Below are 25,276 nucleotides of genomic sequence, written 5' to 3' on the forward strand. Positions count from 1 at the left end.
TTCCACTCTTGAAATCCTCTTGGGCTCCAGTGCTGCCCTGTGCCTCTAGAGCAGGGTCTGTCCCTACCTGGGATGCAGGAGCCAGCCCGTCTGCTCTGTGCTCATCCTGACTCCAAGTGCAGAGCTCCTCCTGGCCCTCCCTTCTCCAGGTGGAACCCTCCACCCACCCCCCATCCCTGTGGGTGTACTGAAGGCTCTCCTGGGCTGGGCAGTGACTTTGTTCTCCAGCAATTGCAAAAGGACTCAGCCATCAGCTGCCTGATGGGATCCCCTCTCCCTGCCCAACACACACACACATGCAGGCTGGCCACTGCTGCCTTCTGTGACTCTGCCTTGTTCAGCAGGAGCAGGTGTAGCTGTGTGTAAGCTGTTGTGCATTACTTGCACTGTCTCTCTTTCTTACTTGAGCACAGGCTGCTTTTCCTAGATTAGGAAAGGGGCACAGGTCTCCCAGGCTTCCCAGGGGAGCACCATGCATTGAGCAGTGATGGAAGGGGTAGCACTCACTGGTTGGACCCTCGGGGGGAGTAAGAGAGGACTGGCTTGTTTAAAGTTTATAGATACCTAGATCTATATCCTTTAAACTTTATTATTTTTATATATAGTCAAGACAATGGCATTACCTCATAATACAGAGGCTTGTTTATGAGAGGCAAAGTACATAGTAAGGAGAGGAAAGGGAAATTTATATACAGATTTGATTTCTTTTGTTTGTTCCTTAGTGCAATGAAATGTATGTCCCACCACTTTAAACTCTGTGCTAACATTCCTTTCAGCTGTATTTCTTTTTTTTTTTTTTTTTTGACCACCAGAGGTTTGCAAGGGGCTTATGACTGCAAAGTAGAAGGTCCAGTCTGGTTACTTAAATAAAAAAACCAACCCATTGTGTTAGTAGATTTCCATAGCTGCTTTTTAAAATCTACAATGGAGTAATTGTTTCGAAACTTGTATTTATTTTTTAATTCATAACAAAATGTTTATTTTTGGTTTCCTGTTAGGTAGGTCATGGCAACTCCCCTTCGTTCCTTCTCAAGTTTCCCCTGTAATTGCCAATACAACTTATTTTTCTTGTTTGTTCCTTCTCCCTTTACTTTTGTTGTCCCTTCATTTGTACTTTGGAGTTTTTCTCATGTAAATTTGTACAATGGGAAATATTGTCCAGTTTGGTTAGAGAGCATGGAGACTTAAAACATATTAAAATTTGATAGCTGAATTCAGATTGAAGAAAACTATTTCAGTGTAAAGTTATTTAAAGAACTCTGTATTATATGAAAGGCAAAAAGTTCTATGTACTTGATGTGAATATGAGAATACTGCTATAATAAAGATTGACTGCATGGAAAAGTCTGAAGGAGATTGTTTATTGTGTCATGCATGACTCCTCTGCACAGAGTTGGAGAGGTGCAACTCACGGGGTTAAGGGGAGTGAAAAAGTTACTTTAGGATATAACTCTGGAAGAGGAGAAGAAAAAAAATAAAATCAAGGGACTCCTGCAGTGTAACCCCCCCCCCCCTCATCTTAAACTGGATCACTGCCTCCTTGACTGCTGTGCTGAGCCCTATGGCGTTTTTACCTTTACTATTCTGAACTTTTATATACCCAAGGGGAGTTTTCCTTCATCCTGGGAAAAGCCTGGCACCAACTGGTCTGGGTTCTCTTCTGGGTGAATTCTCCTGCTCCTATGGCAATTTCCCCTCACCTCTTCACTGGTTATTTGGCAGAGCCTTTGTTGATAAGACTGTTACCTGCCATGCACTCATGGACCTTATTTCTTGGGGCAAGCACATTCTCTATCAAGCAGGCATTACAGAAGCTCGTGTACGCAAGTACTACAACTTGAAAGCTGTCATGCTCATTTTCCAAGAATTCTACTAAAAATAGGAAAAAAATACACTTCAGCTTAGACGTTGTTTACAGTTTTATTCACATAAGGACCCAGGAGCCAAAGATTTGGTTCCAGGGGCCTCAATTAGTTCCAGGAACCTGAAAATAACAGAAGAAAAACCTGAGAACCTTTTCGCTCATCATCTTCCCACCATGCAGAGCAGAAGGATGTCCTCAATGCTCCCTTCAACAGCAGTTGAAGCTTTTGGTTTAGAGCTGTAATGTGTGACACAACAGCTTAAAAAAAGAACTGGAAACAAGCAAAAGCCTAAAACGTTTAAGGGGGACATCTGGACACATGTCTCTAGACAACCACATTAATAAAATAATTTAGAACCAGTACCAGGTAAGCTACAACTCCTAACCAAGTCGGGTGTTAGTTACAGTGCAGCCTTATATTGCCAAAACGGGGCTCCCTGCTCTCAGAGAGCCAAGACACGTTTGTGAAGGCCACGAGTAGTGCGGACACGGCCTCCTGAACCGCCGAGGCTGGGCGGGTTTCCCCTGGGCAGTGCTGGGAGCAGGCTCCCTGCAGCGGAACCAGCCGGGCACGGTGCCCGGGGCTGCACTCAGGGCCGAGCGGGGAGAGGTGACGGGAGCCGTACCGGCGTGCTGCTATTCCTCATCGTCCGGGGGAATGCCGAGCTCCTCGTCCGTCCAGGCCGACGCATCGGGATACGGGAAGTGTCCCTGGGAGAGAGGTCCGTCAGAGGTGTCCTACCTGCCCGGCCCGCGCCCCCCGCCCCCGGCCGCCGCGCCGGCCTCACCAGCACCATGTCCGAGTTGTGCCAGAACTGCCAGAGGATCCAGAACCACATGAAGCCGCAGAGCGCCTCGCCTTGGATCACCTGCGCCCGCGTCAGCTCCGGGTACTGCCGGTACCGCGGCGGGATGTGCACTCCGCCGCCCGCGCTGCAACACAGCACGGCCCCGCCTCACTCCGGGCCCCGCCGGCCCCGGCCCGCCCGCCTGCCCCGCTGCCCGGCCCGCCCCGCTCACCGCCGCCGCCCGGACACGGCGGCCCCGGTCCGCAGCAGCCGCCCCGCCGCTCGGCCCAGCGCCGCCACCACCATGGCCGGGCCCAATGTCACCCGCACCGCCCAGCAACGGCGCCGGCGATTGGCGCGGCCGCCGCCTTCCGGGGCGGAGACAGCCCGCGGCACCGAGGTATCCCGGGAAACGGAGGGAGCCCGAGGCTCGAGGGTATCCGGGGAAAGGAGACAGCCCGCGGCACCGAGGTATCCCGGGGAACGGAGACAGTCCGGGGCTCGGAGATATCCCGGGAAAGGGAGCTGGCCCGGGACACGGAAGGGTCCTGGCGCCCGGGGACAGCAGCACTGCCCCGCACATCTGCCCTCACTCCCCTCAGCGCTTGGGAGCGCCGGGGCGGCACCACGGGCGGCTTCTCCGTGAGTTCTCCTGAAAGCTGGCGTCGCCCACGGGGGGCGCGGAGCGGGGCGAGCTCCCCAGCCCAGCCGCTGGCGCGGGACGAGAAGACGCCTCCAGCTGGTGGTGTTTAAGGAAGGGGCGGAAGGAGCAGCGCTTCCCTCTGTCCGAGCCGGGGCAGCTCGGCAGTCCAGCCCAAGCAGTCCGGTTGCGGAGCAGCGGGGCACGGGCGGTGTCCCGGCGGGGCCGGGATGCGGGGCTCTCCCTCAGGAGCGGCATGCGGGGCTCGCCCTCAGGATCGGGATATAAGACTCGCCCCCAGGGCCGGGATGCGGGACTCACCCTCGGGGCCGGGACGCGGGGCTCGCCCTCAGGAGCGGGACGCGGGGCTCGCCCTCAGGAGCGGGATGCTGGGCTCGCCCTCAAGAGCGGGATGCGGGGCTCGCCCTCAAGAGCGGGATGCGGGGCTCGCCCTCAGGAGCGGGACGCGGGGCTCGCCCTCAGGAGCGGGATGCGGGGCTCACCCTCAGGAGCGGGATGCTGGGCTCACCCTCAGGAGCGGGATGCGGGGCTCACCCTCAGGAGCGGGATGCTGGGCTCACCCTCAGGAGCGGGATGCTGGGCTCACCCTCGGGGCCAGGCTCTCCCGGAGGAAGCAGCTGGTGCGGAGCCTCTTCCCACTCTCTGGGCCGGCAGCCGGAGCGGGAACGCAGGAGCGGCCCCATGGCTATAGAATAGCCAGTACAGAATTCCCACCTGAGCATCTGAGAGAGTTTTGTTCTTGTCTCCCGTTTTCCCTTTCCCAGAGGTGTTACAGAGGTGCCCCTGCTTCTTTATTGCTCGCTCAGCAGTGTTCCTGGAGCTGCAGCCCTGTTTCAGTCCCTGCACTTTGAGGAGGATGGAAAACCCATTCTGCCGGTGGGTGGATCTGTTCACCGGTATATGCCAGAGCAAGGGCTGGAGGAATTCTGCCAACTTTTTGTGGAGAACCAGTTGCATCCAGTAATGCATATCAGTATGCCTCCCGGGACACTGAGGTGATCACAAAAGAAGCAAGCAAAAAATAATGGAGAACGTACCCAGGCTATCAGGAGGGTGCTTTCAAGGAATCCAACACTCTCCTGCTCCTCCTGACAAGGTATGATGCCAATGTAAGCTTAATCCACACTTGTAGTTCCTCCTGAACCTTTATTGGATTCTTCTCCACAAAGAACTGGAGAAGAGCTTCTGCGACCCTCCTGAAGGTATTTTAAATAAGCAATAATACCTTCTGCATTTGTTAACACCCCAAACACCTAACATCCTCACCTGAAGCAGCAGTGGATAGCCTTGTGGTTAAGGAATTTTAATTTCCCTGCTCATCTGAGCCATTTTCAGCAGCAGTTTACAGGGAATATCAGCAAACTTTTCAACCAGTTTTTAGTTACCATGTGCAACGTGTTGCAACCCTGCAGTATGCTCCATACTGAGTTGATGTTTTTCCATAAAAGCTGAATGCTTTGATACAAAGTTCATCGTTTTATTGCCAGCTTTGCCTTCCAACTGCCTTATATTTTGTCTTTCTGTCTTGGAGTCCCTGGCATTCTGTTGTCCTTGTGTCCTTGTTCTCAAGCATCCCATGTTTCCCATCTCATTCAGGCTGGATGTCTCCACTGCTGGCTTTGACCTGCAGAGGCAAATTTGTCCCCCTAGACTGAGCCCCCACTTTCTTCACTCTTCCTTGACTTCAGGACCTTTCATTGACCTTTCAGCTTTGCTTGCCAGGGGAGCTTGGCAGCTGTGTAAGCAGCAGCAGCAGTGCCCACATGGCCACTGGCTGCCCACCCCTGCTACTCGCCTAGCTGCTGAATAGAAACCAGGTGCAAGGGGGGGCTTATCATATAGTTATTAAGGGTTTTTTTTTAATATTCCTTCTTTCCAAACTTTTTTTCAAAACCAAAACCATTTGTGATGAATTTACAGATAAGCAACATAGTACCACAAGACATGGTGGAATAATTATAAAGAGAAGTAATAAACTGAAAGTTTAATAATAATATTGTAATATTATTTAGTTTAAAGTTTAATAATCTAATATTGTAGACAATATTCCTGTTTAAGGATTTAAATGTTCAAAAATCATGCTCATTTTCTGCTTCCATCTCCTCCTTCCCCCTTCCAGGTAAGCTCCACATCCATCTCACATGTCCAGTGCTGCCACACAGCTAATAAAGATTCCTGTAGCTCTCTGCTGCCAAGATGTCCAGTAACACAGTAAGTTCATAATCTATAGGTGGGTCACCGGAAAAGCAGAGAAGGAAAAGCTGGGAAACAGAGAGACAGTTATTGCAGGGTGGGAGTTTTGTCCCATGTTGATTTAGTTTGTTTGCACTGCAGTAAGTTGCAGAGTATCTGTTGCTGAGCTTTCCATTACTTCTTGCATTTTCATTTTCCACAGCTGTCCTGTTTGTGCCTGGAACCCAGGTCCCTTGTGCATGTCCTTGATACCCTCAACCAAAAGAAATTTCATTGGTTTGTCACTGGAGGCTTCCCGTGTCCTGAGGGGGGCTCGTGTGCTGGCAAGGAGAGAAACTGATGGCTATTACTACCTGGGCCACATTGTCCAGGAGGTGAAGGTAACTCTTTATTGGGAACATGGTTGTAAGAGCATGTATGGTTTTTTTCTCTGTTCTTCCCATACTCACCAGTCCCAAGCCCTTGCTGTGGGGTGGCCCTCCAGTGTTACACATGCACTTCCTAGCCACTGTTGCCTCCCCACACCCTGTTTTCTTCTGTTACCTGGTGCTGTCTGGCTGTTTATTGTGAGGAGTCCTGCACGTAAGAACAGCCTGGAGACCAATCTGTTTTTGTAGATATAATGAGTTTTTATTCAGAGACAGACAAAACCGGTCCCTTATCCCTATTGTCTACTTTTGTCCAGCCTAGCAGCAGAGTTAATTAGCTGAACAGCAGCTAGTAATCCAAAATGTTTGTCTCCAGGGTCCACTTCCTCTTTACCAAACTGAGAGCTTTCCTCATTCTTTTCCATCTGTGTTTCTGGGAATTGTGAGATGATTTTGGATGCCAGACTGAAAATCCCCTCTGCAGGTTTTCTTTTAAAATCCAGTTCATTTGCAGGTTAGTTAAATAAATTTTGGTGCTAGTATAGGTGAGGATGTGTGTGAGCTTCAGTGTGGGGTAGAAGAGATTGGGTTAGAACAGATTGGGACAGCTGTAGGCACAAGTGACATCAGCTGGAGCAGGAGCTGACAGTATTATTTGTGTAAGTGCACTCAGAGATCTGCAGAGAAGGCTGAGATTCTGGCAATAGATCTTGTCCTCACTTGCTGCTGAAGGTTTCAATTAAAGTATTTAAATTTATGACAGTTGTGACTTTTTACTGATTTGTTAGCCTTCTGATTGCTGAAGGATTGTTTCTTATCCTTCTGATTGTGGTGAACTGCATCATACACAGTTTCTTTTGGCTGCTCTTTTTCCTGTGAGAGGTTTTCCTGGTAGATTCTGCCTTAGCCTGCTGACTGTGTTCTTACTAAAATCTAACTCCAAAGTGAAAGGAAGAAAAAACCTGTCAGCCCCTTAAGCCCCAGCTTTTTATTTACTTTTGAAGTGGTATGGACACAGTACAGTGAAACCCTGGTAGAAGAGGAAAACTGCATTCCCAGATCACATTCCACTTCCTGGGATTTCTGCCACTTCCCTCTTAGCACTTAAGCTTTGATGTTAACTGGACCTTGCAAATTGCCTTGCACACCGCATGTTTTACTCTTGCAGGGCTCCAGGGAAGGCTTTTTGGTTGAGTTTGACCAAAGTGGTGCTCTGAAGGGCAAGGTCCAGCGTGGGCAGCAGGAAACGCCGCTCTATGACATTGTGCACTACGAAGATGCCCGGCGACAGCCTCTTGCTCCAGGGGACAGGGTCTTGGCACCATGGGAGGCTCCAGCCAAACGTTTTGGCCCTGGCACTGTGCTAAGGGTTGTGGAGAACACAGAGGCACCTTTAGGTACCTGCTTTGGCTGTTTTGGTTTTCTTAGCAGCACTGGACTCACCACAGGAGCTGGTCACTGCAGGGAAGGGAACGGGCTCCAGCACAGAGAATTCACCTCCTGCTGCTTGGGTTCTCTTCATTGTGTTTTTATTGTTGGCACTAAGCCACCTTTTCAGGGTCAGAATTGATGCAGCTCACAGAATTTGCCTTTGCTTTGTTCTGTGGGTGAAAACTTCCTAAAAAGTATGGGGTTGGGTATAGCATCCTCCCAGCACAAGTCAAAAACTTTCCTGACCCTCCTAAGAGTCACCTGATTCTGTTAGTCTGCTTTTCAGCTATTTCAGGGTAAAATCCCACCTGCTGTGGCAAGTGAGATTTTTTTTTATATCTGCTGTCTCCTTGCAGGAAAGCCAGGAGAAAGTCAAATTTTAAACCTGTAAAGAATAAAATCATGGAAGTTGTTACAGAATTATCTGAAACACAAGTCATTACTTTTACCTCCTGCTCTCTATGAGATAAAGCACACAGATTGACATGCTGCTAATACATTACTTGCCTTTTTTTTCCCCCAGTATGCACAGCACACAATGAAAGGGGAGTGCTTGTGAATTTCTGGAATGGGCAGACTAAGGAGGTGTCTTCTGCCCAAGCTCTGCGGATTCCCGTGCCCCTGAGTGAACGCATCATCCTAGAGCTGCAGATGCCTTTAGCAGCCAGGCAGATGGTGGTGGATTCAAGCTTGGATTACCCATACCTTGTGGCACCAGGTTACAGAGCCTCAGGGCACTACAGACAGGGTCACCCGGGCCTGGATTGCTGCCCAGAGGCTCTGTATTCCACTCATCCCTGTGCAAAGTGCAGCTGGGGGTGTACCTCGCTTCCCCAGGGCTGCCTTGGAGCCTGGGAACACACACGGCCTGCAGAGTACAATGTGCAGCAGGAAAACACCTTCATCCCCAGAGCAAGCCTGACTGAAGAAAAGCTCAGCAAGAAAATAGAGCAGAAACTGTCTGAATTGAGGATTGCTTCTTCAGAAAGTGTTTCCCGGGAGGAAGAGAAGATATTAGAGACAGAAAACGTTCCAGAAGAATTTAGGTCTTGTTTGGAAGAGGACCATGAGATTATAGAAACTGAGAAGGTAAATAGTGGTTCACCCTGGCTCTTCTGTTAATAAATGGTCTGCTATTTGTGTAAGTATCTGCTTTGTTACTGCAAGTTTACTACCCTTGGTACCAAGCTAGAGGTTTAAGGCCTGCTCCTTATGCCTTCCTGCTAAAGAATGGGGAGACTTTGCACTGCCTTCCTTTGACTGGGGTCAGGTCATTGTCCATAATCTGTCCTTGTCCCTGGCTGGAGCAGGCTTCTAGAACCTCTTCCATGGATGCAGAATATGAGAAGTGTTGCACAGCCCAGTCCCTCTACATTCTGCTTCTGCATGAAGGAGGTAAAGGCAAAAAAAGGAAGTGTCAGAAGATTTGACACTGGATAAGGATTACAGTGGGGATTGTTCCCTACCAAGGCAGTCTCTTGCATGATTCTTCTAACATACTTCACCCTGTTAGAGGTGTCCCCTCTCCCAGTCAAGGACCACAAGAGACTTACGTAGTCCTCAGCAGCTGATTTGGTGCTTGTGAGCAGGGCCCTGGGTGAGGATCAGTAAGGAGGAGGTTCATGTGCACCAGCTACTGCCACTCTTATCTCCATTGCTCTGCAAGGGTTAGAATCCAAGTTCTGGCACATGCCAGAAGCAGGGCTGAGCCCCTCTGGCCTGATCTCCTTTGTACCAGTTTGGACCCTTTCAGGCAAAAGAACTTTGGGTCATTTGGAGAAATAGGGAAACTCAGGAAGTTATCAGAAATTACCTATGGGTTGTTTCTTTAATAAAGACCTCTCCCAGAATTCGGTTTTTTTCATTCTCTCTTAAACTTCAGTTACAACTTAAGATCTTATGCTGTAAACTCATTAAATAAACCTATTCTTTATCAGGTCTGGATTATGGTTGCATTTTTTGTTCTTTCTAGGGCCCTCAGAGGGAGATGGCTCGTGCTGTGGTTGATGCTGCTGTCAACACAGACAGCTGGTTAATGGAGACAGATCACAGGGAAGAAGCAGAGAGCAGACAGCAGGAAGCTGAAACTGAAGCTAATTTTGAACATGATCATGGTATTGGAACTGTAACTCTTTTACCCTAACATAAGACTTAGCACATAATATCAGTGCAGGATGGCATCATGTATAAGATCTACCACCATAATTCGTGGTGCTTTACAAGAAAATACCATAATGCCATCTTTCTATATAATGGTGCTATGGCTTGAGAAGTTATTCATCTTCTCTCAAAGTGAAAGAATTTTCAGATGGAACTTGAGATTTTTTGGCTTTTACAGCTCAGCTACTGCAGTAGGAGCTTTTGGGGGTTTTTAACCTATATCATAGAGCTCAGTATAAATAAAAATTTCCTTGCTTTAAAAAATAATATTTAACATTGACTGTGTATAGCAACAAGATTTCACCAGGACTTTTCTGCAAAACAATCCTCTTATCTGTGCTAAAAATGATTGCTTTATAATGTCACTGAGTAGAATTTTGTCCCCTGAACGGTCAAGAGGGCCTAGATCATGATTTTGATCAATTTGTTGCTGTTCTCAGCTTTGTGACAATTGCAGACATCTAAGAGAGGATTCTGAAATTCTCTATTATTGCTTTGTGACACTGTTGGAATAGGGAGAATGAAAAGTCAAACAGGAGTGCACATCTCCTCCCAGCTGGTATTCCAGCACCATTCCACGCAACGGCTAGCACTCAGGTCTGCCCTGTCCTTAGCAGAAAGGTGTGAGCAAACTCTGCTCCTGTTCTCAGTTACCCAAAAGCTCTGTTAGCAGGGTTGTGCCCATGCTAATATCTCCTGTCTCCCAGCAGGATGTGGAGCTCAGGCATTGCCTGATCAAAAGATGTAACATTTTTACTCATCTCAGAGTAGTTCATGCCAGTCTGTGAGATACCATGTAAACAATCCTTTAGCCTGAGTAGCTGTAAGGAGTGCCAGGCAAAACTCAGTTTCCCAGGCCAAACTCTTGCCTAAATGCAATGGCAAGCTTGTTTCTGAAAAGCTGGAACCTCTTTTGTGGAGACTAAAAACTGTCCCACTTCCTCATAGGAAAATATTATAAAATCCTTGCTTGAATATATTTCATATGAGCAGACCTTTTGCTCTTTTAATTTGCTTTCTTTTTATAAGCTTCCTGTATTCTCATATGTCCTTGCCCTAATTTATTTGAAAGGCCTTTTTGAGACCAGAGTGGCAGAAGCTCCAGTCCAGCATTCCCAGAGGAGCCCTTCCATGGGAAGCAGTGCTTTGGTTCCTTTCAGGTGCCAGAGCTTCTTTGCCCAGGTGAATCAATCACTGGAGAAAGACAGCTTGATCATCAGATCAGCCCTTTGTGGGCAGAGACCCCACAGTACCAGCCACCTGCTGGCTGGGAGATCCACACATCTCCCAAAGCTTCTGAAAGACAAAAGCATCACAGTGAGTATTTAGGTTTAGTTCTTAGGATGAGGAGATTTGTTTATGTCATGTGAGAATGTTCTCTCCTTTGATCTTTCACAAAGGTTTTTGCTGCAACAGAAATTATGCCTATGTAGAATAATGATTATGCATAAACAGAAACTTAAGGACTCCACTTGGGAGCCCTCATTGTGCAGGACAGGGCACTTGTGGTGTTTTTACTCAGCACTTTTGACAAAATGTTTTTGTATGTTAGCTCTAATCCCTTCTAAATAAGCTTCTCAGCCAGCTCTACTAGATAGCAAAAAAAAAAAAAAAAATCCTCTTTTACAGATACTGAAAGCAAAAAAGAGAAAGTTTAGGCAGGCATCTGAGGCCCACAGCAAAGAGTGCATGTTAGGGCAGGAGTGGTCTCCTGATCCTTAGGCTGGTACTTTACCTGCTGGAAAACATCATTTGTTCACCTCCCACCTACAAAACACCTTTGATTCTTCCTTTGATCTCTCCTTGTGTGTGTCATTAAACACACCCACCAGGTACATTTTTTGCTAAGAATAGCAATACACTGGAGAACAAAGCTGTTTACAGCCCCTGGGAAGCCATACAGATCAATGTGTTAAGAGAAACCAGTCAAAATGCTGTGTAAGACTGGCAGGAACATTGTTTGAAAGTCCTGTAGTGTTTTCCAGCTTGTGGTATTCAAGTTGTCCCCAGGAAAGCCCTGGAAGGAGACATTCTGTTTGCAGAGGAGCAGCTGATAGCAGGAACATGCTAACTGCACTTGGGAATAAGAGGAAGGAGGATGCATTTGACAGAGGGAAATATTTTGGGGGAACTCTGTTCCAGCTCCACACAGCTCTAGCAATGTAAACTGGAATACATGTCTAAAGGTTTGGTGGTGTTTACTTGCACTTCCCTCATAAAGGGCACTGTAAGGAGTACAAAAACAAATAAATATTTCACTATGGCTGTGAAGAGAGGCCTTGTAGGTGCTCCTTCATGTCTGTACTTGGCACAGTGCATTTAAAAACACCAAATCAGCAGCACTACAGCATTGAAATGAAGCTACTGCTGAAGAAAACAGAAAGACTGCTTGAGCATGGGTAGAAATCTCAGACAACAAAAGGTGAAGAGTTGGAATACCTGCAGAGGACTCGGGAATGTTCTGGGTTTGGCCAGATGGGGGCAGGTATTTCTCTTGATAATAAAATCTAGTAAGGAATTGATAATGTTTTATGCTCAGAATCTGGATTTTCAATCCAATCCAGAAGTTGACCCAAAAACTGGGGAGTTTTAAGCATTGGCTCAACACCAGAACAGCACAGCCTACTGACCTATGGAGAACTCTTAAGACTGGATTTTCAGACACCTGTTTGTTGATTAAGCCTACTGTTTTCTACAGGTTTTAGCATCATCCTTAGTACTTTTATGGATGGGAATCAACACTACAGTATTTGTGAGCCTTTGTAGCTTCTAGGCCTCAGGAGTGACATTAAAACTGGGCTGTTCTGGTTTTGTGTGCTTACAGTGTGCATTAGAAAAATTTGTGCTTACAAAATTTGTGCTTACAGTGTGCATTAGAAAAATTGCTGGGAGTAAGGGTTCAGTTTGCTTTTTTTCTCGTAGAAATCAATCCCTAGTGGTGCATCTCAGAAGAGGTGGAAGGAGCTGGACTTCAGCAGAGCCAAGATTGAGCATAAAAGGTGGCAAGAAGAACAGAGGCAGCTGAAGAGGGAGCAGCAGCAAGAGGCAGATGGCACTCGCCGGCAACTGCGCAGGGACAGCCAGAGGTGATGCTGGGAACTGACTGCTTTTTGTGCTAGAGGTTGGAAGGTTGGTAACATCTGCTCCCTGCTGCTCTCCTTCAGTCCCTGCACATCCCACCTTGTGCTTTTTGCTGGGCTCTGCACAGGGGTCACAGTGGTTCCCTGCTGGGAATGAAATTGGTGCTGGAGGTGTGAGGGAGTGGGTACACAGCATTATCTCCAAGGGCAAATTCCCTTCAGTCCTGCTCTCAGACCAAAAGTGCTGACATCAGGCACCAGCCTGTTTGGGGCTTTTGCTACCTCTGTTCTGGACACAGTTTAATCCCCATAACCTGACAAAGAGTCCTGGAATGTTAACTGAACACAGATTGCCAAAATATCTGCTTTTTGTCTTATGCACTGTCTTTCTTTTTTATTGCTCTTTCTTTATGAGAAATTTGAGAAATTTTGTTTTGGAAACAGGCAGCGATTGCGTCAGAGAACATTGCAAGGGCTGGAGAAACAGCTGGAGCACAAAGAGAGAGCTTTGCAGCACATGGCACTGCTCCAGGCTGCTGGGGCTGAGAGGAGTAGGAAGGAATCCTTCTTTCAAGAGGAGGAGGAGAGGAAGGCAAGGCAGAGGCTTCAGTTCTTAAAGACATGGCGTTTGCAGAGAGAGGAGTTGCAGGCAGAACGCAACAACAGGAGCTGTGAACAAGAGAAAGAAAGGCTGGTAAGGGCAGTTCCAGATGTTATTTTCTTCTTCTGCCATGTTTCCAGCAGTGGAAGTATATATGCAAATATCTGGAGTATTTGTATATTTCACCTGTTTTACATCCAATAGAACTGTATCATTTAGAGATAAAAAAGGATAACCTTTTTTTGGCACATGTACAAAGATGAAAAGTGGAAAGTAAAATTCTTTATCTCTGCCACAAAAGCAGTCTTTCTGCATGCAAGAAATGAATTCCCATGGATTATATCCATTTGTGACTAGTGAGGATCATAGTACTGTAGGATGATTTGGATTGTGTTCATCTATTCCCGACCCCCCTGCCATGGGCAGGGACACCTTCCACTAGACCAGACTGCTCAGAACCCCCTGTCCAGCCTGCCAGGGATGGGGCATCCACAGCTTCTCTGGACAACCTGTGCCAGTGCCTCTCCATCCCCACAGGAAAGAATTTATTCCTAATATCTAATCTAAACCTACTCTTTTTCAGTTTAAAGCCATTCCCCCTTGTCCCATCACTCCACACCCTTATAAAAAGTCCCTCTCCAGCTCTTGTAGCCCCTTTAGGCAATGAGAGGTGCTCTAAGAGCTCCCCAGAGCCTTCTCTTCTCCAGGCTGAACAACCCCAGCTCTCAGCCTGGCTCCATAGCAGAGGTTCTCCAGCCCTCTGAACATCTTGGTGATCCTCCTCTGGACTCACTCCAGCAGATCCATGTCCATGCTGGGGGCCCCAGAGCTGGACAGAGATGAAAAGTGAGGATGAAATTTGGCATGAAGGCTGACTGTACAGTTTTGAATGTCTTTATGTAGGAGTTGCTGAGGAGCAGAATGCAGTCACGGCAGGAAGTGCTGGAACAAAAATCCCAGGAGCAGGACAAACAGCAAAAGCAGCACCAGGCTGCCAAAGTGAGAGTGTTCCAGAGGAGAGAGAGTTCGCATCTGAAGATGGAGAAAGAAGGCCAGAAGCTCCGTGCCCTCCAGCAGTACCTCAGGGAACAGAAGCTCCTGCTGCTCTGGGCATCCCTGCTCGAGTGAGGAAGCTGCACAGAGGGTGAGCAGGGCCTGGAGCAGTTCACAGACCTGCTGTGTCCTGTCACCTGTGAGTCAGTGTGCCAGAGCAGAGTGTGACAGGTGGCATTTGGATTCCTGGAGAGGTCTCTAATCTCCCTTGCGCTGCAGCCAGAGTGCACTTCCACTGCTCTGACCTTCACCTGCCTTTCTTCCTGGGGTCACTGGCTCCCCCTCCCATGAGAGGGAGCAGCAGGGCATATCTAGAGGCACTTTTCTGCATCAGAAAGGAGGGGTTTTAGTGCACTGCACTGTGGTGAGTGGAGGTGCCAAAGGAGAGGAGGAAGAGGTTAAGCTTGTCACATCCTGAAATGTTCCCTCTTCCTTACATCATCTGAGGTACAAAATTCCCTGTGGCTGTGCCACAGGAAATGCACTGATCAGCTCTGGGTAACCAGAAATTTCAGCCAGGTATTTAGGAAAGGAGAATGGACATAGCACAATTTATTTGCTGAAACAGTCAGAGCTATGTGGAAATATCTTTATTTTACACAGAATTATGCTAAAATGAATACAATATATGTGATACTTTGTTTCAAGTAATGCCTAGAACCAAACTAGATACAAAATTTAAATTCGGCCTGACATTCTGTATACACTTAGAAACATGATACACGTTTTCTGGCACATTATAAAAAATTATGCCTCCTTCTAGAAGATAGCAACAGTAATAATGGCAGTTTCTTAAAAAAAAAAAAAAAAAAAAAAAAAAAGTAAAATTAAGAAAACTTGTAAAAGGGAGCTCCTTTGAAATCCTGCCAAATCGGAATGGCCAGCTGGCCAGCAGTTTCCAAGCAGTGAGTGTCAGACTGCATTCCTTCAGGGATAATAGAGAGGCTATGCCTTCAGCTTTTCCCTAAAAAGACCAAGTTAGGTCTCTCATCCAGATGTTTACAAACTACTCTGAGACCTTAATAGCTAAAATGGGTATTTTTAAACTTTAGGGTCCATAATGTACGTGCATGAGCCATCCTGAGATTTTTGCTTAAAGGAAAAAAAGAGAAAAGGAAAGATGAACTTAAATAGAAGATGAAGGCTTTAACAAACAAAATGTCAGTGTTAAGGCCTGAAAAAAGTGTAACTTGCTTCAGATTATGGAAACTACATGTGAGGCACAGTTTTGCATTTTAGACATGAAATCCCATTATTTGGACCAGTTTCCAGTCTGTTGAGTGTCTGGGAAAGTTGGCTGGAATCTGCTCAGCAGGAACAGGGATGGTTGTGCCCCAGACCTGGCGCACACCCTGCTGAGGGAACACGGGTGCTGGTGGCACGTGGAGATTTTCTTCAGGGTAAAGTCTGGGGGAGTTGCTTGCTTCTCCTCTTGTTTGAGTCCTCTTTTACATAAAATCTTGTGCTGGTTAGGATGATGCTCTGCCTGCTTATGACTCTAACTAGACTTAAAGAAACAAGCCTAAAACTTACAAGGTGTTAAACTCTACTCCTGTTTTTATCCTTATGCACTTGGAAATGGAATATGCAGTGATTAAAGGAAAGTACATGATATATACTGAGCTGAATCTAAACTTATTTTTCAGACTTCATTTATATGCTATTAATCATTGCTTTATAATCACCATAAAACAGCAGATTGTCTGCTTATGCACTTTCTCTTCATTGCTTAACCACCTGAGAACAGACTACTGCAGAGACCCTGCTCTACTGCTATTTCACACAGGGTAGGTCTGGGAATATATTCAGTACCACATTATTTCCAATCATTCATAGACTGTATTTCTCACTATTACAATGCAGCTATAAAATCATTTTAATACTGCTATTAAAATAATTGACTGTAAATGCCACATGTAATCCAGCTCTTCTGCTAGCTTTATTTGATTTTAAACATTTGCAGTGTGGTTTTGATCCATCAGGAAAATGCTTGGGCTCTGGTTTGAAACCTGCTGGAAAAAAACCCTAAGTATCTGCATATCAGTTAAGGTTTTGAGTAGAGTGGGGAGCACCAGGGAGGGTAGCAGAGAAAATCACACAGAGCAGAAAAAAAGAAACCTCTTAAGTTTCAGAAACAGAAAAATTAAGACCAGGACAAATATTCCCAGAAGTTGTTTTTTATTATGGAATTAGGTTTTTCTACCTAGGTAGATATTTTATTATGCTGTTTATAATCCAAAGTCCTATCATAATGTACTATAGACAGAAGTTTGAGAAAAAATTTAAATGGTCTGGTTTTGTCATCCAAAATGACTAAGAGCAGACCACTACATGCAGGATGTTAGGACACTTCTACAATAAAAGTAGAAGTTAAAAGTACAAAAGACAAACAGGTTTATTGGCCTTTTTCAGCCTGAATGTGTTGCTTAGGTGATGCTAGAACATAATTTCTCATACCACAGTGCAGGTAAGTCAGTAAATTAAATATTTAACCTGATATATTTTAAAACAGACTTGATCAATTAACATCTTTCTGAAGATGTTTTTAAAAACTACCATAGCACATTAGCTCTTAGAACTGTGCAATGAGTGGGAAATGTCCAATTGGGCAAATTCTTCCTGCTTTCTGGAATAGACCTTCTGATGACCTTCTGATCTTCAACCATGCTTGGCTGAAATGACTGAAGGCAGCATTAGTGGAGAGCAGCCACATCCCTTGGGTACCCGTGACTTCTCACCTTCAGCTTCCTCTGTGTCAGCTCCCAGGCAGCACAGCACAGGTAACCCCCACAGGGAGAGGGCAGCAGCCACAGGAGTCTATTTGAAGGCAGAAGCTGCAGTTTTGATGAGCAGTGGCTTAGCTGCCTCCAGGATGTCCAGTTCAGGGTCCAGTGAACGTCCAAGTCCTTCCAGAACCATGATGGCAAAGATGATGGAAGCAAAATTGCTCTCGAGCTTCACCTGGAACCACAACAGACTGAATGGACTCAGTGGACATTATCTTCTTCTGTACCCCTCCAACCAAGGTACCAGCTCTGCCTAAGCTGGGAGGGAAGGGAAGAGGCTGGGGAGAGCATTTGCACACCTGAAACTATAATACAACTCCACCAGTTGGACCGTGCAGCCCTGTGGCTGACAACCCCAGTTCAAGCCACCACAGGTCTTTTGATTTCCAAAGTTGTTTGCAGCTGTGGAAATTTCTCCCCCAAACAGTCAGTTATAAGGAGGTATCTATAGTCTAAGGGACTATAAAAAAGGTAGGAAAAACTATGTGTTACAAAAATACTCCTTTTAGTAGACAGTATCAACCATTAAATGAAGTATTGAGACCAAAAAAAAAAAACACCTAAACCAGAAATTGGGCTTGGCAGAGTGTGTATAAGATCTGAGAAACAGCATGCCTGCAACACTTGGATGCATTCCTGCTGTTCCTCTCCTAGCAGTTTGTTTCAGAAGTCAGTCCCCCTCCTTGTTAGCCTCTCATGTTCCCAGTAATTCTCCCTCTCCAGATGAACTTCCAGCCATTAAAGGCAGAAAGGGACAGGACCTCACCTTATGGGTCATCAGTAGTTTGAAGACACTCGAGAGGAGATTTCCCACCTGAAGCTGGAATAGACAAGGAGAATTTTAACAGCTGATCAAAAAACCTTTTTGTTTCAGTTTTCAGTGCCAAGTTGCACTGAACTGCAGGTAATTGGGACTGTGACATGGTGCACTTGCCTTGCCCAGGGCAATGGTGTTCCCCCGGACCTTGGTCACAAGCTCTGCCATCTCAGCCTTGAAGCGCTCAATGTCCTGGCACTGGTTGGCACGGGCATGGTGCAGGATCAGCTCTGCCACCCTCTCCCCCTGAGAAACAAGTGGAACAGCACAACCAGACCCTGGTCACTGGTGACTTGCAATCAGATGCTTGCAGTTCTTGCTTTTAGTAGCTGAGAAGTGCCCCTGGCACAGGGTGGGCCTGGATACAGGGTTTAGCATGGGTTCTTTGGCATGCTTCAGCAGACCAAGACAAAACGTGTCCCTCTTGAGCTGTGTTAGTGAGCCCTTCACCCTGCAGCTGAGAGACAGCAACAGGCAAGTAGGAGCACAATGCTTGTTCCCAGAATGTACAGGAGACACCAGCATGGGTTCTCCAGTCCATCTGACGGTGAGTTGCAAGGGGGGAGGAGGATAATGTAGTTCCCCCACATGGAGGAGCCTAGCAGAGGTCAGACCCCTCCATGCACACCTTTTTTCCTTCCTCTCCATAGATTCTGACACAACAGCAAAATGGAGCAAGGCATATGGGCCCTCCAGCAGCAAGGCTGCAGAGAGGAACATGTGGGGCAGATCAAGATGTGAACCCATTCCCTCCTCTTCTGTGGCAAAACCTGACAGATTCTGCAACAGTGGTACCCAGGCAGTCCTAACTTGCAGCAGAAGTACTCCTAACCAGGAAGGGGCAGCCAATACTTCCCATTTAGCACCTTCTAGTTCCTGGGGCCATTAAATTGCTCCACTCTGGCACCCTCCTTGCTGCAGCTGAACAACTTATCCCTGTGTTTGGGGATAAGATGCTAGCAAGGCTCCTTTCAAGGGCAAATAGAAAACTCACCTTGGCCATCAGATTCCACAGCCACCTCCCTTCCCCAGCCAGCCCCATGCCAGAGAGGGGCCTCACCTGTCCCTGGACCACAGCTGTGAACACCGCGCGGAAGTTCTGCATGTCTGCGCTCTGCAGCTCCGCCACGATCCCTGCATCCAGCAGCACCAGACACAGCTGCTGCAGGGCTGGCTGCACCTCCAGCACCTGGCTGTCACACAGCTCTGGCACCTGGCTGTCACACACCTCTGGTACCTGGGTGTCACACAGCTCCGGGCGGGCGCTGCCTTGAACCAGGATGTTCCCGGGGTGCAGGTCGGCGTGGACAAAGTTGTCGACGAAGATCTGGAGGACAAGTAAGTGTGAGAGCAGCTCGTTCCAAGCAAACCTGATGATGCCAAAAGCCCCCAGGCAAAGGGCAGAGGGTTGTTTGTGGTCTGTTCTCTGTCATTACCAGTGATGGGGCATCACCCTGGGCAGCACCACAGCAGGTGGCTTCTGCTGGAGACCAGCTCGGGCACTCGGGAAATCAGCAGAGCCGTGTGAAGCAATCCAGTGTTTGCTAGAGGTCAGGTAGGACAGCCAGGAGTGCCAGCAGGGAATGGCAGTGCCCTTTGGCAATTGGCCCTAAACTGGGACACTAACTGGTGGGCCTTAGCAAAGGGTAGTGCAGTATGAATAGGCTGTTTGCCATTCATTGACAAAGGTTACAGTGAATGCGTACGTTTGTCTAGTGCAGGACACCAACACACATTACAACTCTATCGAAAAGTAAGGAAAACAAGAGAAGAGGAAATAAATCTGTGTAGCTCTTGTCTGACTCTGCTAGCAGTTAGCACCAAAAAGGACTGGCAAGAGGACAAGAACCAAACAGTACATTCCCTGCCCTAACCCTCCTGGTGACCTGGGACTGCAGGACTTCCTGCCCCAAGGAGATTATCCATCATCCATTTCATGGATTTCTCCTATGAATTTGTTCAACTGCCATGTAAATAATTAGAGCTGTGTGAAAAAATATGGTTTTGGTGTTGTCTGAAAAAAATTACTTCTGCCAATTGTATGTCCTCCTTATTGAGAAACCTTACACAATAGATCCATATTCATTCTCATGCACTCATGACTGCATAATCTCTGACATAAGCTATTCATCTTTCTGCTTTCCAGAGTTAAGAGTCCAAATTATTTCACCATTCTAGTATGGAAGCCATTCCACATGAGTAATCATCTATCTGCCTTCCTCTGCACCTCTTCTAGTTCTACTACAGCCCTTGAAATGGAGGGTCCTGGGCACCAAGGGACTAGAACTGCAGAGTACTCAAGAAAGAGGTATTTGTTTTACTTACAGACATAAAGTCATTTCTTTGCCCTTTAATTCTCTCCTACTCCTAAAATTTGAAACCAATCTTAGCATCAAACTATTCTGGTTCCAGCACTGCTTTTCTGAGTGGTAAAAGCTATTTCAGAGCCTGTCATACTACCTGGAGCCAGAACTGGAGGTTCACTATTGCCCTAGCACAACGCTGCAGTTAGCAGCAGCATTTCATCAGACATGCACTGCCCACACACTCAGTACTGTCAGGAGCTTTTGCAACTCTTCTCTGCTGGTTCTCACAGCCCTTCACAAGACACTTGTACCACCCTCTCAACACTCCAGACTATTTGGGATTATTTCAGCCACAGAAGAACTAGATAGCCAGAAGCTGAACCTGGCCAGGTTTGTTGTCTTGACTCCAGATTTAGTTCTCCCTAACAAAAAGGCAGTTTTAGAGGAGTTGATAAATTAAGAAATCAGCTCATTTTTTTCCCTCTGAGTCACATCCACAATATCTGCAGAGCACAAGACATTTGCTAATAATGGTGCACCTTAAGGTACTTGGGTAATAGGTGAATATTCATTGAATGGATTAGTGGGTGTCCTAAGCAAAGGCTGACCAAGGTGCTCAGGCCAGTCCTACTGTGTGCAGGCAGATGGCCCCTCTGCAGTGGCAGAGCTCATGTCAGAGCCTAAGCAGGGCCAAGTCCAGCCCAGGCTTTACCCAGACCAGGTACAGGTAGGAAGCAAATGACTTCTCTCTTTAGCCTCTGTTTGTATTATTATCCAAACTGAATAGGTTCTGCAGGAAAACAGCTTTCTCTTGCAGCCCCAGCCAAGTGCCTACCATCTTTAGCAGCATGTCCATGCCCATCCTGGCCAGTCTCTGCCGCAGCTCCGTGCCAATCCCCACGTGCAGGTAGCGTGAAATGGGCTCACTCTCCTGAAACAGAGACAGAGCTGGAGTCAAACAGCCCCTGCATCTCACCCTCAAACACACCTTTCCCTGGGTGCCACAAGTGGGGGGAAGGGGATGATAATACCCTAGAAAGGACTTGGCAGAAAGAGCCTGTACCTAGTGTGATGGAGAACATGACAGAACCAAGGGTTTGTTCCTTGGAAAGACAGACGGTGTTCCAGGGACAGAAAGACCTTGCCAGGGTCACATGCAGGAAAACTAAGCCTGAGAGTAGCTTTGGTCTGGGACTCAAACATCCATAAGGGAAGAGAGGCAGGGATCAGAAAGTGTCAGGCTGCTGAGCTCCTTGCTTTAACCCAGCACAGAGGAGAGGTGAAGAATGGTGTTGGTTTGCAAAGCACAGGCAAGCACAGCAGGCTGCACCCACTGCTGGTCTGCTTGCTTTCAGGCCAAGTGTTCACTTCTATACAGAGTTGTCTGTATAGAAATGTACAAACTTGTCTTTAGGGATGCACTGCTTGCAAACAAAAAGAGTGTAAGAGACACTAAGGAAGAACATCAATCTCCTTAAGCAAATAAGAAGTAAAGCATCCTTCTGCCTGTGATTCCTCCTTCTCAAAAAGAAACACCTCCTTGCCATGGTCTCCTTGGGGCTTTCTCACTGCCACCATTGCACCCACACCCTGCAATTCTTACCTCAAATGTTTCCACTAGAACATCTGCTGTTACCAAGGGCCAAAGGGGAGTTGGAAACTTCACAAAATTGACACCTAGGAAATTCTGTCGGAAGCGCTCCAGATTTCTGGCTTCGTAGCGTAAGTCAATCTCAACGGACAAACAGAAAAGCAGGTTTGAAATTAGAATCAACTAGGATTAGATCTCCAGGAGCCTCTGTGTGTTGCAATACTCAATACCAACAAAACCAGTCAGAAAGCCAGAATGGAAACAAAGTAAGAGTGGTACTTTTTACACGCTCATAGCCTCCCTGATGGAAGAGGAGCAGACTGGGTAATGGATGGTACACAGACAGGTCCCAACCTTTGGAATATGGGTGCCTTACTAGAGGCACAGTGTCTCAAAATAGACCAGGACTATGTTATATTCAAAAATACAACAAGATCTTAAACTGGATCCCATCCTGAATGAAAGCTTGCTGTCCAAACAGCAAAGCAGGCAGACAGGATAGAAGAACTGCAGCCACAGCCTCACTTGACAGAGAGGCAGCTGTAGCAGGAACAAATTTAATGTAATTCATACAAAATAATCCACTATGCCAAGCCCAGGCCCTGGTTCTTCAGTGATCCAGTGTCTTGACACAAGGGCATCTCTCCTACAGTCTGCTACTGCTCAAGGAGGCAGGATAACCTTGCCTTACCTCCCTTGTCTGGCAGTGGGGAATACCCCAGGAATATTTCCTGTTCATTCAAAGGGAAAAAGCTACAATGAGCCTATCAGATATTCTCCTAACTCTCAGTCTTCTGCACATCCACCCAAGCTCTGCCAAACTGGTATGAATGACCTCGAGTCACATCTGGCCACAGTAACAGCTCCCAGCATGGATTTACTGTGCAGAGGTTTTGGAATTGTAGAGAATAATTAAGATTTTCAAAAGTTACAGACTTCAGACTCTGCAATCTAGACACAAAAATGAAATTAGCAGATAATGGCTCATTTCATAGAAACATAAGCCTAATTAAGCCTGCAGTGAGATCTTTTTAAGTTTGATAGTAGCAATGTTCCAGGACTATGTCTTTAGAAGGCATTAGTAAATCAGGATGTTTTCAGATCTGTTTGCAAAATTTTACTGACACTGTGAGTCTGATGATAATACAGAGTAGAATGCGTTATTAACTTCTGTGGAAACATTATTTATGGCTATATATAAAAATATCTATCTATCTCTCTCAGTGCTACAAACATGACTAGTGAGTACAGACTGCAAACATATATGTAGAATTACAGAAAAAATCCACATGCCTGAGTACTTGCTCAGAGAGATTCTTTCCTAAGGAGAGGTGTCTCACCAGTGTTCACCTTTCACAATGCTGCAAAAAGGACTCTGGCTATGGCTAGCTAGCTGTTCAGGCTGTCCACTGGAAAACACATTCAAAGTCTAAACATTATTTTCAAAGTCTAAAAAATCATTTTAGATCTAGTAAAGACTGGCTTTTTTCATTGCTTTGCTACTTTGTGAGCGTATAAGCTTTCCTACAGTAAAGTGATTTGATTAGACTACAGAACAGAAGTAAAGAACAAGCCAGCCTTCACCTAACCATTTTAAATATTGTGGTGTGGACAGAGTTACAGGCAGCCAGAGCAAGACAAAGGGCAGTTTTGTTTAGCTGGGGACCATGGCCTGGCACATACCTGCTGCATCATAAGCTTCTCAAACTCCTCCACAATCTCTGTCAAACTGAGCCACTTGAACCCAGGGAGGAGTCCAATGATGCGGCTGCCCATCTTCATGAGAAACAGATCCATCTGGACTTGGTGGACCAGCCCAGGGTGCAGAACCTGCACAGGAACCAGCAGTGGCAACATCAACCCCCCAGACACTCCATTGCAATGAGCTCAAGTGACACATTCCAAATTTACAGAACCCAGCTTATTAGGATAGGAGGGAACCAGCTTCCTTGGCTAGTCCTCAGAAGAATTCCCATTTTGCCATTGCTTATGTTACAGAGAAACATTTTATCATTATCAAATTCAGTGTATCAGTGCTGGAGGCTACAGTTTCACCCAAAGACATTTTGCATCACTGTCAGTCTTGCCCTGTCCTTTATTAGTATTTGAAGCTGCTCAAATATAAGGTTTCTTTAAATAAACTTTGCTGGAAGGCACTTACACATTCCAGATTTCTTCATGTGAGCAGAGGAGGTTTGCTGTCTGGAAGGTGCAAGCAACCTTAATGCTAATTCTTTTAATGTAAATTTGGCCCTTGGAGGCATTCCTAGTGCCCATATGCCACATCAAATCTTGAACCCTCTGTTTGGCAAGAGCTGGGGATTGTGGCTGGCTGGAACAAAAGCACTGAGAAAGGACACCAGGAGAGACAGCATCCCTCCTTGTTCCACCTGGCCCTGGCCAGCTACTCCTCTCCATGGGAGTTAAAACCTGACAGACCTCGTCCAGCACGCTCCATGTTCATACCTCTGCCATTTCGGCACATGACTTACTTTAATGGCTACAGGCACGAGATGTCTGGCTGATGACGGATCTGTGTTCGGGAGTGGCTTGGCCCTCTGCTCCATAAGGGACATCCTACTCCCGGAACTTCCCTGGGAGCAGCCCGCAGAACTCAGTTCCTCCCTGCTCCTCTCATCCCGTATCTCCTTGCTCTTCCTCCTCCTCAGCCACCCGAGGAGGCCTCTAAAGCCTGACACTTCCCACGCTTCAAAGGCGGACCTGAGCTCCGAGCGCTGCTCCAGCTCCTGGGCCCGGGAGCCGCCGATGGCGGCGAGGTCAGCATAGGCTTTATACACCTGGGCAACGCAGCCCGAGCCCACCGGCTCCCGGCTCGGGAACTTGAGGATGCCCGTCCAGTCCTCCCCGAAGGCCTTCCTCAAGAGCTCGTCGGTGTGGCCCCAGGAGTGCGGGCTCACCTCGACGTGCAGCTTGGAAAACTCATCACAGAAGGCCTCCGAGAAGAGGTCCCTGCGGGTACTGGCCCACTGGCCCAGCTTGACACACGTGGGGCCCGCGGCCTCGGCCGCCCTGCGCAGCAGCCGCAGCCAGCGGGCGCCCAAGCCGGGCCAGAGCCGGCCCAGCGGGTAGAGCAGCAGCAGCGGCCCGAAGCGCAGCAGGAGTCCGCAGGCGCGGACACCCAGCCGCAGCACCAGCCCCAGGCGCCGCAGCACCAGCCCCAGGCGCCGCAGCAGCCCCGGGGCGGTCGCTCCGCGCCGCGCTCCGCCGCCCACGCCGGGCCGCGCTGCCCCGGCCTCTCCTTCCAGCCGGTGCCGGCGGGCACAGCCGCGGGCACGGCCAAGGCCAGGGCGGCCCAGCGGCCGGCGCGCAGCCCGGAGCGCCCCGGCCCGCCCGCCCGGGCAGCGCCGGCCGGAGCCGGAGCGCGGCGGCGCGCGAGCAGCGGCAGCGGGAGCAGCCGCGCGACGCCGCCGGCCACCATCGCGCGCGCTCCCGCCGCCGCCACCGCGCGCGCCCCCGCAGGGGGCGGGAGGGGGGCGCGCCCAGCCAATCAGCGCCCTGGAGCGCGGCGACGCCCCGCCCCTTAAAGGGCCAACAGCGAGAGCCTGGCGGGAACACG

General features: G+C 47.9%; 3 protein-coding genes across 4 annotated transcripts; 1 reads left to right on the plus strand and 2 right to left on the minus strand.

Moving 5' to 3' along the window:
• Nucleotides 1-1,901: 1,901 nt before the first annotated feature.
• NDUFB2 (NADH:ubiquinone oxidoreductase subunit B2) lies at nt 1,902-3,192 on the minus strand. 2 transcript variants are annotated; one of them, XM_030960510.1, is made up of 4 exons: nt 2,885-3,192; nt 2,653-2,797; nt 2,491-2,575; nt 1,902-1,984 (listed from the first exon to the last, which is right to left on the minus strand). In XM_030960510.1, exons 1-3 carry the CDS (start codon nt 2,956-2,958, stop codon nt 2,501-2,503), a joined length of 294 nt encoding a protein of 97 aa, XP_030816370.1. In that variant the 5' UTR covers nt 2,959-3,192; the 3' UTR covers nt 1,902-1,984; nt 2,491-2,500. The 2 variants fall into 2 exon arrangements, with proteins under 2 accessions (XP_030816370.1, XP_030816369.1); XM_030960509.1 differs by having other exon boundaries at nt 1,905-2,101; nt 2,885-3,191.
• Nucleotides 3,072-15,837, plus strand: LOC115910385 (trichohyalin-like). Its single transcript, XM_030960507.1, has 11 exons — nt 3,072-3,294; nt 4,078-4,409; nt 5,433-5,524; nt 5,709-5,886; nt 7,043-7,271; nt 7,829-8,394; nt 9,278-9,419; nt 10,538-10,782; nt 12,388-12,551; nt 12,990-13,239; nt 14,050-15,837. The coding sequence occupies exons 2-11, from the start codon at nt 4,338-4,340 to the stop codon at nt 14,272-14,274; spliced, it is 2,163 nt and encodes a 720-aa protein (XP_030816367.1). The 5' UTR covers nt 3,072-3,294; nt 4,078-4,337; the 3' UTR covers nt 14,275-15,837.
• A 523-nt stretch (nt 15,838-16,360) lies between these two features.
• On the minus strand, nt 16,361-25,138 carry ADCK2 (aarF domain containing kinase 2). The gene is given in 11 exon segments (XM_030960508.1): nt 16,361-17,160; nt 17,752-17,805; nt 17,920-18,048; nt 18,863-19,129; nt 20,944-21,039; nt 21,712-21,840; nt 23,383-23,529; nt 24,192-24,872; nt 24,875-25,044; nt 25,047-25,093; nt 25,095-25,138. Coding segments are annotated over 11 exon segments (1,908 nt in total). The 3' UTR covers nt 16,361-17,016.
• Between the last annotated feature and the right edge of the window lie 138 nt (nt 25,139-25,276).

Source organism: Camarhynchus parvulus, chromosome 1A, assembly GCF_901933205.1.
Source record: "Camarhynchus parvulus chromosome 1A, STF_HiC, whole genome shotgun sequence".
In the NCBI taxonomy this organism is placed as follows: domain Eukaryota; kingdom Metazoa; phylum Chordata; class Aves; order Passeriformes; family Thraupidae; genus Camarhynchus; species Camarhynchus parvulus.